Source organism: Ixodes scapularis, unplaced genomic scaffold (assembly GCF_016920785.2).
Source record: "Ixodes scapularis isolate PalLabHiFi unplaced genomic scaffold, ASM1692078v2 PGA_scaffold1__304_contigs__length_218370807, whole genome shotgun sequence".
In the NCBI taxonomy this organism is placed as follows: Eukaryota; Metazoa; Arthropoda; class Arachnida; order Ixodida; family Ixodidae; genus Ixodes; species Ixodes scapularis.
Window position 1 is genome coordinate 56,976,100 of NW_024609846.1, and position 13,460 is coordinate 56,989,559.

The following is a 13,460-nucleotide window of genomic DNA, read 5'->3' on the forward strand; positions in this document are numbered from 1 at the left end:
CTTCTCCGCCTCGCCGCCTTGATTGACCGAAGCGAAGCAAGGAGGAAACGAGGTCGGCCGGAAAGTAGGTCCCGTCGCGCGTGCCCACTTTCCACCGGGTGGCGGTCCCGTGTCGCGGTCTAGTTTCCTCCGGCGCTTCGGGGCGGCGATATTCATCCACGCGAAATAATGAACACCGGTCAAGACAACAATAAATGTGTGTGCGTACCTTTCGCCACGATGATCACCGATCAAGACAATAAATGTGCTCATACCTTTGTTCAAACTTGTGTGACACGTCTGTGTCGCGTGCTAAACAGCTTCGCTGGTCATCCACCTTTACAGAGTGAAATGGCTCATGATTTTTGTTTCGTCCCGCATATCAGATACGGAACATATGTGAGTGAGAACGAAAGGGAAAGAAGAACTATATTCCGCACTAGTGCCCCTAAATAAGCTACGCTTTAGTGTAACGACACTTTCCCATATTGTGGCTTCAAATCATGGTTGCCAGTTATCTGAAACTTTATCTGAAATCACAGGAAACGATTTTCCGCCCTCCGCAAATGTTTAAACAGTTTGTGACAGAGCAAAGCGATATTTCATGAGCTTCCTAACACCGAATCTAATGCTGAGGAAGTCGCACTTTTGAATCATGACGACCGGCAGTTGCATCTGCTCTACACAAGTACCAAAATGGCGGCGCCCACGACATTGTGGAAGAACAGAGTGACAATACTCTACGCGCAGCTCATTTAGTGGCTTTATCCCGCACCTGAGGCCCCATGCACGCGCCACCCACGGGTACGTCATCGTCCTTTATATATCGTCAACACTCTAGACGTGCTAAATGCAAACCCCTCCTCTTATTTGTTAACTTTTTCTTTGTGTTGTATTTGAAGTTTTATTATCTAGATGCTGCTAAACGCAGTCTTACATTCTTAAAAAAAGGGTGTACTCTTACACCCTTTGTCCCATATACGACACCCCAAAACATCAGTTCGACGTATAGCGCACTGATGTCGAACTGACGATACCAACTTTTACGAGAGGCTTGATAGCCGTGTGGTACAACTTTTTTAGGATAGCTAATGTTCATGTTACTGACTAAACACACACAAAAAAAATCGTTTTCGTTTTGTTTTATTGCAAAACCTCAGTGTTTTCTTTTCTGTGGTCTTTGATGCGTACTTTAGCTGTTTATTATGTCATATCACACCGTTATCAAGCCTCTCGTAAAATTTGGGCCGTCTGTTCGACTATAGTGCGCTGTACGTCGAACTGAAGTTTTGGGGTGTATCATATGGGACAAAAGGGTGTAAAGCGACACCTTTTTTTTAGAGTGTAGCCCATAACTGTAAGTTGCTCAAAGAGTTAAATTAATTTACAATTTTATGTGACTAAGGTGGGCATTATATAGGAGAGTAGAGCAGCTGAAATGAAAAAAAGAACAAATTCGCGGGGGCACATATTGTTGCGTATTTAACACTCTCCTCTCAGTCTCCTGAATCGGGAATATTTTCAAAATATCTTTTCGAAGATTTAATCTAAGCACTGGGAGTAACTGCTGTCGCGTCTTACATGAGTTGACATATAAAATTCTATTATTTTTCGATGTTTTAAGTGCACCAGTGCGGAACAGCACACGAGCAAACATCCCGTGCCAGAATAACACGTGGTAAAAGACTAAAAGATTTAATATGACACACCAATAAGATATTACGTGACAAAACAGCATAACATCAAAACAGCCCAGGCCCAAGACAGGATATTGACAATATAACGTGTGGCGTTAATGACTGATGTATATTACGCTTAGAGATTAAGTCTGGAGACTTAAAACGTGCAGCGAAATGTCAGCTGTGCGGGGTGTTAATAGTTAAGCGTTTCTTAGATCGCGGTACGTGCCATTCGTACAACAGGTGTAGTACATACAATACGAGCACGTGCAACTACAAGTGGTTGGTATGACTATAGATCCTCTGGTGATTCAAAGTGGCACCAACCACAGGCATCAGTTTAACTTGTATGAGGTGCACTACAGTAGTGTTTGTTGTGACAACGTTTGTGTCTTTTAATTACACTAAAATTGACCGGTGTATGCTGTATGTAGAAGGACAGGTAGACGTGTCATTGCTCTAGACTCAACAAGATGGGCTCCTTCAAGGCACCTACAGTTTCCATGGTCTGATAGATTTGACGACTTTGCTTAGACAGCGTAGTTTAAAAAGGAGTACTTTTGAAGCTATGTTTTTTTTTTGGATTGAGTGTGTAAGGAAGCCGTCACTGAAAATTTAAGTTTAAGATGTTGAGTTTACAGGGGTCGTGTGAGAAATATATATATGGTGTGTTGATTGAAGTTTTGTGTTATAGGCTGATCTTTCTAGTGCTTTTTGTTTATTTTGTCTTGCTTACATAAAAAACTAAGCTAGTTTAATAAAGGTTAGTGTCACGTGCGTTCACTAATTTAGCCCCGTCTTTGTTTGAGTGCTTTTCATCGACTTTTGTTCAAGTTCGTTAGCCTGCATAGTGATTCCATTTTAGAGCGCAGCTCTTAAATGCCCGTTTTCGGGTTGAGTGGCGTCGCTGTCCGCGTCGGCGTCGGCGTAACCGCGCTAAATTTAGCGGGAAAATTTACGTCACGTGACCTCAACACCAATTCAGTACCCCGCTAAATTCAGCCGGGAAAATGACGTCACATGACTTCATTCACGTCAACTATGAACAAATTCAGTTTCTCCGCTAGATTTAGCGGAGGAGTAGGTGGAGAGAACAGGAGGAGAAGGAGGGGAGAGGAGAAGGAGTAGAGGAGAGGAGGATGAGAGAGGATTAGGAGGAGTCGTGGAGGATGAGGAGGAGGAGAATGGGACAGGAGGAGGATGGAAGAAGGTGAAGCAGGGGAGAGGAGAAGGAGGAGGAGGAGAGGAGAAGGTTGAGGAGAGGAGGGGAGGAGAAAAAAGGGGAGGACGAGGAGGAGGAGCGCACCCTCCCCTTCGCACCTTCCCCTCCTCCTCCTTAAGAGCTGCGCTCTAATTTTGTGTTACAGAGATTTGTAAACGTCTTTAATTTTTTACTTTAATTTTTACTAGGTTTTGCGGCTGGGATTCTTCAAAAGTACATTTCAACATTAAACATCGCCCTCCTAGGCAGCATTGTTATGTGGAGCAGCATCGTAGCGTCAGCATTTGCCCCGAGCCTCACTTGGATGTCAGTAACATTTGGGTTTGGACATGGTACGCTACATTCTTCTACGCGGATTCTTGATGTAAAAGAACATGATTTTCTGATGACGGTAGATCCTGAACCTCGGGTGGAAATCATAAATACACTAAAAGCGTAGACGAAACTATCATTGTAGCTAGGTACAAGACGTTCTATGAGATTCCTTTTTTTTCTGCGTTTTTATTTGTTTTCCGCCACCCCTATTTTATGTCTTAACGTCATAATAAACACACTCCAGTTGGCCTGCGCTTTGACTGTATTTGTTTTTGTTAATCTACTTCCTGCTATTTCAGGTGGTGCTCTAGCAGCTAATAATAAAGTTCAACATCACAAATCTGCGAACATACCTGAGGCATACGGTATCACAATGAAGTCAAATCTACGATTGAAAAGCTTCAGTTTAGTTTCACCTAGGTGAGAAAGCGAGAAATAATATAACTGTCATTAATATAACGTTTTCGAATGTAATAGTTTTCTATAAGGCTAGCTCGTTCCCATTTTATTATTAGAACAGCTCCCGCTGTTATTATACGGTGATCCCATTATTAGAAGACGCATGGAGACAAAAGGTTTCGTATGGTTAAATTCCAAAAGATGATAAAACTGCACCGCAGGTTCTGCCACAATGCACAAAGAAAATATATGGAATACGTCACTTTTGCAATTACGTATGCTTTGAATATGCCTAGCAAAATCAACGAACAAAGTTAAGAAAGGTTTTAACACAGAAAGATCGTCATTTGCCACGCACATATTTCTAGTCTGGGGTATATACATATAGAGCAAAGGGTCTTCTGGAACTCCGCTGACAGGAATTGCTACAGTAATGCCCCAGCTAGAAAGCAAGTCTCTACCATATTTGTTACACCTTTCATTTTTTCTTCTTTTTTTTTTAGGGCTAGCTTTGTAAGTTTTGTCGCTCAGCTCTCTGGGTGTAAAATATACGAACAGAAGAACAGCAACTGAATACATACCTACATTTTGCTGGTCGCCACCTTAAAGCGTTTAGTCCAACATTATAACTTTTACTCACATAGGACACAACCTATTTTTTTAAACATGCGGTATTTTTGTATTGGCCTAACTTTCTATTATAAATATCTCCCAATGTTTCTGTTGTTCGATCCTCCGTTTTAGGAATGTACTACAATTTTTTGTTCAGTTGTAAGGCTTTTTGTGTAATTACGTAAAACTTCAGCGCAAGCATATTGCTGTTTAGACACGTTTTTTTAAATATATATGCCGTCCGGTACGCTCAGCCTTTTTATCTGATTTTTTAAGGTAGAACTTAAATGCTTTTCGATGTAAGACTAACACGCCAACAACGGCGCCTTGTCTTTATAGTTGTTTTCTTAATGCATTGCGGCTTAGATTTTTTGACGCAGGCCTCATGTTGAAAGGTTGTCTCCGGCTACTATATGCGTAATAGTTCTCCTAGGTATTATTTTTTTTTATTTATTCGCGCACCAACAACAAAAAACAATTAATTGCACGTTTCCAGTACAGTATCGCATCTAATGTGTTTCTTTCCAATCATATTTCAGGGTTTGGAACGGGCGTCATGATAATGGTCCTTGCCCTCATCATCCTGGAGAATTTTGTCAAGTACAGGGGGATTGCAACAGGAATCCAGTACGCAGGAGGAATGGCGTCAGGAATTTTCTTCCCCAAGTCCCTCCTTTTCCTACGCGACCAGTACGGCTTTCGAGGAATGCTTCTTATTACTGGAGGTCTTTTGATGCACGCCACGCTATTCAGCTTCCTACTGAAACTGTCAAGTAGCTCAAAGAAACACACTTCACCTAAAATCAGTTCCGCAAACGGTGGTCCCGACCTCTTAGTACCCAATCGTGTGAATGATTCTGCCTTGACAAATGGCGCGACTAACAATTCTTGCAAAGACGATGAACGGAGGAGCTACTCTCTGTCGTTGCTCATGTTTGCTCAGCCCATGTTTTACGTCATATTTTGTTCAGCCGTCACCATGCATTACACTCAGCACGTCTTCACATCGACAAGCGTGGACTTGGCCATTGACAGGGGCTCGAACCTCCGGAAGGCTGCTTTTATCCCCGTCACTGCATCCGCGTCTGGTATATTAGGTCGCACGTTACTTCCTCTGCTGGCGGACACGAATTATTTGGGAAGTAGAAGCCTCGTGATGTACTGTCACTTTTTTCTAGGACTTTTCATGATCCTCCTTGCTCAGGTCTCATCATTTGAGCTTCTTCTGTTGGCGTCATTATGTGGCTCAATGTGTTTTGCTTGTGGTATTACTATGAAGACAGTCCTGATGGCTGACTGCGTTGGAATAGATGCCGTCGGCGTTTGTTGCGGGGTCGCCGGGTTAGGGATCTTGCCACTCTTTATCGGAGATCCATGGATTGTTGGTAAGCGTCTGCAAAATATTTATATTAACTAAGAAACAAGTGCCTTGGAAGTATTTGCTTGGTTCACTATAGATATTGAAAGAACGATTAATAATTTAAAAAAAAAGAACCTTCACTGACGTTTACAGTTTTTTTTATTTCTTCCTATTATTGACTAATGAATGAAATTCAGTAGAACAGTGTTTATGAGGGCAATACAGGAAAACAAGTTTCGGATTTTTGATTCTTTTATACGCGATACTTAAATAAAACATGCAGTGAAACATGAATATTTAATAATAACATTTAGGCGTGAGTTCTGGAGGACGTCTCTCATTGAAGAAGTCTTCAGAGTAGCCAACAAGGAACTTTGGTGCCTTAGGAGAAATCTAGCAAATAATTAAAAAAACTATACCCTTCCCTTGAATAGGGGAAAATAATTTGGGACCATTTACCCTGACTGGTTCTTCTAAATTAGGAAATAATGTTAGCGACTTGCCGCCAGGTTTATTTTTGAAAACTGCAATTGCGCCCCGTTCACAAAGAACTGTGCTGCCTGGCTAACCTTCCAGCTTATGCATTAAGCACCAGGTGTGATTTTATGAAGTTTTTAAAACTAGATATGTGCGGTTTAGAAAAATATAAAGAAAAATAATTACAGAAATATGCGCGTAGGTAAATATATAAGGCAACGCCATATATGCATATAAGAAAGCTGCCCGACAAAACCATTCATTTGAGACAAGTTTTCTTCCTAGGCCAGTGAATGGAATTTATTGCATAGTGATACCGTCATCTTAACACATGGGAAATTTAAAGGGTATAGTGCTTAATAAATATTTCAATTAATTTTGTACGGACGTTTGTTTCATTATTTACTTACACTAGCAGAAATAAAATTAGTTCCTCGTTCATTATATTCTATTGTTAACTGTCTTTTATTGGAAGAAAGAAGAGCTAGTGTATATGTGTGAGTGATAGCTATTTGTGTATCGGCTTTACTTGCTGTGATGCAGTTATGCTTGTTACACTTTTAATTATGTATAAGCGCCTACCAAACGAATCGTACTGCGATACGGAAATTTTACTGAATTTGCGTTATTTGAGTAATTTTTATGCTGAACTTGTTTAGGTTACCTTTTATAGCTTGGTGCACAAAATTGTTAATTTTTATTTGCGCTCATTCTCCTGTAAAAACTGGGCTAAGGACTTACAGTGTGATTGAACAAATACACTTATAAAAATAAATAAAATAATAGTTTTTACGCAGGACTAAATATTACGTGATATTCAAGTAGTCTACATTATTTAAGGGAAGCGTGTGTTTGTGATCGCGTCATATTCTTTTGACTTTGTGAGTTCTTAGTACATTTGAGAGTACTCTTTAATTCTTTATATTTATTTTATTTTTCGGAACAGGTTTTTTTCGTGATTCAATGGGGAGTTACGACAACCTCTACCACCTTTTGGGAGGATTGAACATCTTCGTCGGCCTAATATTGTGTCTTGGTGTTTGTTATCAACGTAAACATCTAGAAGGCTGGAAGACTTATGAATAAGACCCCAAAGTTTAGTGTAAGTATCCGCCCAATATAAGTAACATTTTTAGATTGAAACAAATAGTGCCGAATAGTGGCCAAAAAGATGAATATCTAATTTATTATCCAAAACCAAAACATTTGTTTGAAATGTATAGAATCTAAGATAATAATGATGTGTGTGTGTGTGTGTGTGTTTATGCAGCCGAAATTTAGTCACCCTCAATGGGCGTCTGGTGTCTCAGCTGTAGATGAGCAATTTAGCCAGTGCGGTATAACCGCTACCCTGGGGTCTTTAACGTGCACCACGCAGTAGTGATACACGACCGCACGCCGGTACGATGCTCATCCAGATTGAAACGGGCAGGGGCGGGGATTGAGAACCCAGGATCCCTGGGTTCTGCATCGCGAGCTTTCGCTCCACGTGCTCCAAGCTGGTGTGCGCTATACTTCGTTTCAGCTTCAGTCCAGACGCTGCCGATGCTACAAGCGCGAGCATGTGGCCCAGAACAGTGCTTGCACTGCTCGAGCGCGCGTGCTTGGCAGGGATGCTGAAAGCCCGGAGCTCGCGCTTGTAGCTTTGGCTGCGTCTGGACCGAAGCTGAAACGAAGTATAGCCCACTCGGCCACCGATACCCCTGTGGTGGCCGAGTGGGCCAGCGCACGGCGTGCGGTCGTGTATTACTACTGCATGATGCACGTAAAAGACCCCAGGCCATCGTCTCATCGCCAAACTCTCATGCCTTAATATTGACCCACTGGTTCTGTCTTGGATTCGAGAATTTCTTTTTTTCACGCTCGCAATTTACATTCGTTAACAATCATGAATCTAACACAGAACCAGTGACACCAGGAGTCCCCAGGGATCAGTGCTCGGACCTTTACTTTTTAATATTTATTAATGTTCTCCCTGTATCTCTCGTTTCCACCATTCGGATTTTTACCGACGACTGTCTACTTTACAATAAAGTTGTTAATCAAAATGGCCACCATGTGCTACAAAGCGATTTAAACAAAGTTGGCACATGGTGTAATAACTGACTGATGTCACTGAATAAATCAAAATGTAAATATATTCGCTTTACTCGCAAACAATCATTATCAGTATCTTCATAATCAATAGGGAACAACCCGATTGACGCTGTAAACTCCTATAAATACCACGGTGTAACAATGACAGCTAACCTTACCTGGCTTGACCACATTGAAAACATTACAGCTAAAACATCGCGAACTCTGGATTACGTTAGACGCAACCTAAAAGCCTCTCCATCTCATGTGAAGAAAATGGCATACAACACATACGTAAAGTCAAAACTAGAATATGCGGCATCGGTTTGAAACCATCGTCAGATCCATCTTATTAACAATCTGGAATAAGTTTAGAACCGGGCAGCAAGATTTATCTTGTCCGATTATGACCGCACCACCAGCGTATCTACTCTAAAAAATCAACTTAACCTCCCACCATTACAAGTCCGCCGTAAAATTCCACGCCTTTCAGCCCTTCACAAAATGTAATATTATCATCCTACGCTTCGCAACACCCTACTGCGTTCTCCCCTCAAATCATCGATCCAACAAGGAAATTCTCGAACAATCGCCCGCTTATCTGGTTCTTTCCTTTCGTTCTTTCCCCAGACTCGTTCTTTCCCCAGACAATTGTCGACTGGAAGAACCTGTCTGATGCCATCGTAACAATTGAAAACTCCGACGCATTCAAAACGGAATTATCGAGATTATTTGATTGAAGAACAGGGTTTTAGCTTGAGATGTGTTTATTGTGCCTAATTTTTTTTCTTCTTTTGCCTGTGTGCGTTTATGTGAACTCGTGTTAATGTGTGTATATTTATTTTACCTTGTTTGTGTAATTATTGTATGGAACTTAACCATGCAGCCCCCCCCCCTCTCCGTTATGTAATGACCTCACGAGGGCCTTTAAGGGTATATGAATAAATAAATAAATAAATAAAACTTAAATGTGAAAAAAAAAAAAAGAGTATGGATGTTTTAAGGAGGTTTAAACAACAAGGTCCAAAAGAGAATGGTGTGAAATCAAAACGGGCGAAATACCAATGGAACGTTTCGAGATACACCCAGGTCCGGCACATCTCCCCAGAGACTGCAGTAATGACATTACTGTGATGAAATCGCAGTATTTAGATCACTTTTTGTTTCAATGAGTGCTGTAATTAATTACCTTTTTAGGCGGGTAATTCATTAATGTAATAAATTACTTTCAGGGAGCAATGTTGAAAATATTGCTTCTTACTTTTGAAATTACGCTTGTCCCAAATGACACAGTTCGTTGGCGAGCTTGAAGGAAAAAAAAAGAAACTTTATTTTGCGCGGTAAAATGTGATCAAAGAGACACCAGAGCAAATCAGCGACGGCCACCTGAGCGCAAAGCCTCGTACGAGGAACACAAAGGACGCACAAAAGCGGGCTCGTATGGCAAAGGATACGGAGAAAAGCTTTCGTGTGAAGACATCGCTGGAAAGTCACGGCTCACGAACTCCAGACAAGATGGAATCACAGTGGCACGTCAGTACGACGTTACTCTACTGCGTTCGCCCTTAAGCTGACATTGCGGTGGGATATACGAGCTCACCGGAACCTATCAACCACTTGGCTTTTATCAGCTAACCCTTTCTCTGCGTGTGGATATGGACGAGAGCGTGGTTAGGTGGCGAAAGATAGACGTGGGACTGGTCCAACGAGCAGGTAGCTTCAACCGTACTGTCAGCGTAGAGGTGAAGGGCTTTTATGCTACAATGCGAAGGGAAGATCACCAGGGCCCGTTTGCTCGAAGCTGGTTAACTAACCGCGGTTAACCGGATTTCCCTACGAGGGGGAATTTTGGGTCACGTGACCGGCAGAGTAAGGACGGCGGGGAAACATGGCGGTGTCCCGGTGAGTGAGCGCCGCTCGCTTCGGAACTAATACGTCGTAGTAGCTGCAGTAGCGGGCGCGTAAGTCAGCAACGAATGGTGCAAGAGGTTTTCGCGTTTAAGACGCAAAACATGAGCAATGACCTCGCCGCATTTTTTTAGATAGACTTTCGACTCTGGCCATTCGTAAGCCTAAGTGAACGCGATAGTTGTCGGCGTGGCAACGTCTTTGGAAAGTGGATTGCCTTGGCTCAATCGGTCGGGTATTGATAGCACACAAAAGCAGAGAGCGTTCCCATAGACCTTTTGCTAAATTTCAAAAGCACCGAGGTGCATGCTACAAGTGTTGTTACACGCGCTGCACCTGCTGGCGTCTGCAGTAATAACTGTTCTGAAAAAAAAAACCTAAAACAAATTTTGCCGTGCACGCGCGTTTGTCAAAGATTTATTATGATTATTTACTTCAAATCTCTTATAAGTGGAAGGCCAGCGCGCGCGGATCGTAGAATAACACTTCCAGCGTTCTTCTCGATGTTCGGGTAATTTACTAATAGGTTAATTTTTAGTGAGCCGAGTTACAGGTTTTTCAATTTATGACTGTGTTTTGCTTGGGAGAAGAGCGTGTTGGTTTAAGTCATGGATGAAGAAAGAATAAAACAATTAAAACAGGGACAACACAATCACATCTTTCAAGATGTGGTTGTGTTATATACAGTTCCTACATGCTGGCCAACCAACCATGCTGCCGGTGTACCGCCCGCCTTTCACTGCCCACTTCTTTCTCATCGTTTCTAGGACTCAACTTCGTCGTCCTCTTTCGAACTTGGAAGGAAATTTCAACGAGGCGTTTCTTCACTTCATACAGCCAAACATTTGTAAAAATTTCCAAACAAGGGTTAATTTAGTTTTACCTTGCCGATTATTTGTACCACGATCAATAAAAATCGTTTCTTAAGCTCAAATGTATGCCGCGCTGCGTCGCGAAAACCAGGCAGCGCGCATATTTTGGGTCCCCCCATTTCGGGAACCTTTCCACGGAAGCCACGTATATTCTTTACAGTCAGTAGGTGACACCGGCTACCACCTCATAATAAAACACGGAGCTATCGCTCATCCAGCCCTCATCAAACTTGGCTAGGTACTTGTAGGTACCTAGTAGGGAAGGGCGGTTAACTTTTAACCGCGGTTAAAGTTAACCGGCTTCGAGCAAACGGGCCCAGGGAGGTCAACTTTTTTTCAAACTTGCAGGACGGGACACGTAGGTCCCCAGTCTTCTTATTCTTACGTCAAGTAATGTCACACCGTGAGCTTCGATTATCCTGACCAACAAACGACCGGAATGAACAGTTAATCCGAAATGTCAAGGCCCCAGAACGTTTCTGCGTAGCCTCGGCATTCGTAAGCAAAGAGGTCTTTTGTAGTCGGAAATGACTGGAAGCGACCAAAGCAGGTGCTGCTCGCGGTATGCCTCTCTAGTTTTCCATGGGTAGTTTAGTCTGGAATAAGCAAACGAGCAGATATCGCAGCCGGTTGATCGGGAAAGCACACATTTTAGGAACATCGCGCCATCCCCTTTCCTTAACCGGCGACACTTCTGCCCAGCAATCATCCAGCCCCCTTGTGTGACAACGCGCGAGAACTAGCTCCTCGGGTGTTTTTTTTAGTTATATTCATTGAGCGAAATGCGCGGGAATCCGTCAACTTCTGCATTTGGGGTAAAAGAATTAGACTGCGTCCGAGTCGAAAGAGAAACGGTTTGAGTGACGACTTCTTGTAAGAACAAACTCCTAGGGCTCTCTGACCTTAGTTACTGACACGGACTGTAGCTTCTTCAATATTATGAAGGCAAAGTTCTATCACCCTTTAACTATGGACCTTCACCGTTGAATGAACAGCCCGATACCACTGAGTCGACTGTCTCAGGATCACTCTAAAGAAGAAGTCATTAATCAGGTTTAGCACTTCCGTTGTATGCGCTAGCGGAACGGCTGTTCAGTATGACTCACTTTCAGGTGCATGAGGCTGTTACGGTGTAAACAAGATGATTTGAATTCTTTTACAGATTCTGTAAATAAAATGAGCACGAATTACTGCCTTAATGTATCGAAAAGAAATGTCAAAGCATTTTTTATTACTTTTGGGAAGTAATTGTTATATAAAGTTATTATTTTTTATCTGCGGTAATTTGTAATGTAATTTATTTAGATTTTCGCAGTTTTCAGGAAAGTAATTAGGAGTGTAGTTTAATTACTTTAAATGTAATTTTTTGAACTCTGCTCACTTAACCCCAGGGAAACCGTCGCGTTTGAGGAGGAGGTGGGTTGGTTTGTTTTGTTATTTGTGTTTTGGTAATTAATTGTCATCATGAATGCCACAACTGATTTGTAGAATGCAGACCTGGCGGTAAGTGACGCAAGATACTTACATTCAAACTGGCACCAGTGCGGGGTTGGCGGCAATCGTCGGGTACGTCGAACAAGCACAGTCGCGACCGCTTGCATCAGACTATTGATGCGACAAGTTTACAGCTACTGATAATTTTTAAATAGCGCGAGCAAGACAAGGGCAGAGAAAAGCCACAGCGCAAGTACTTGTCGTATTCGTGTCTTTCTATTCTTTGTTTTATTTGCACGGTTGAATCATTATTGGCTACCGTTTCGTTTAAGATATTCAAGAAACAAACTACGTTTTACCGAAATTATTATTGAACTAAGCCTTCTCAATGCAGGCTTGATTTATATTCAGCAAAGGAGTCCGAAGACTCATCACCATACGTGCAGAAATATCCAATAAACCCAACTTGTAAGAATTCCACATGTAGCATTATTAAAAAAAAAAAAGAAAAGACTTGAGTACTAGGAATCGGAACATCGAGTCCACTTATGCATACAATCACTGTGCAATTCGAATTAAAAACTCAAGTATTAGCATATTTGCACACCCATACATTTTTTATGTGTGCCGAAGTTACTGATACTAATTTTTTCCAGGTTATTGACGTTGCACTGCCACTGATAGAAATATTCTGTTATCTGTGAAGCCACCTTATTTTGCATAGGGTTATGAATATTGTTTAAAACTAGCGGGTATAAGCTATATGATAGTTATAATAGGGCATGTTAAAACAATGCCACAAAAATATGGCGTTCAAACGTATTTATTGAATAAGTACAAGGAATAATATATTTAACCAGCAGGTGGATAACACTTTGTGTACACAATAGAAGACACATTTTAAGAGGTACCTATTTCCTGGTGTCTCCACGTGACGTCCTCCAAGACAAGAAAAATCATCGGACTGCTTCGACCAGAGCCAAACTCAAAGCACAGAAATTCATAGAAACTTAAGACGAGTATGGCTCTTCCACAGTCGTTAGGGGTTCCGATTTAGGTCGTTACCGGATCGAAGACTCCAAACGTCAAGGGTTTTATTCGTAAACAAATTCCTCCCAGGATGAACT

At 41.9% G+C, this 13,460-nt stretch overlaps 1 protein-coding gene across 1 annotated transcript; it reads left to right on the forward strand.

The window, feature by feature from the left end:
• Positions 1-4,762: 4,762 nt before the first annotated feature.
• LOC121835729 (monocarboxylate transporter 12-like) lies at positions 4,763-7,129 on the forward strand. The gene is made up of 2 exons (XM_042290180.1): positions 4,763-5,591; positions 6,990-7,129. The coding sequence occupies exons 1-2, from the start codon at positions 4,763-4,765 to the stop codon at positions 7,127-7,129; spliced, it is 969 nt and encodes a 322-aa protein (XP_042146114.1).
• Positions 7,130-13,460: the final 6,331 nt, after the last annotated feature.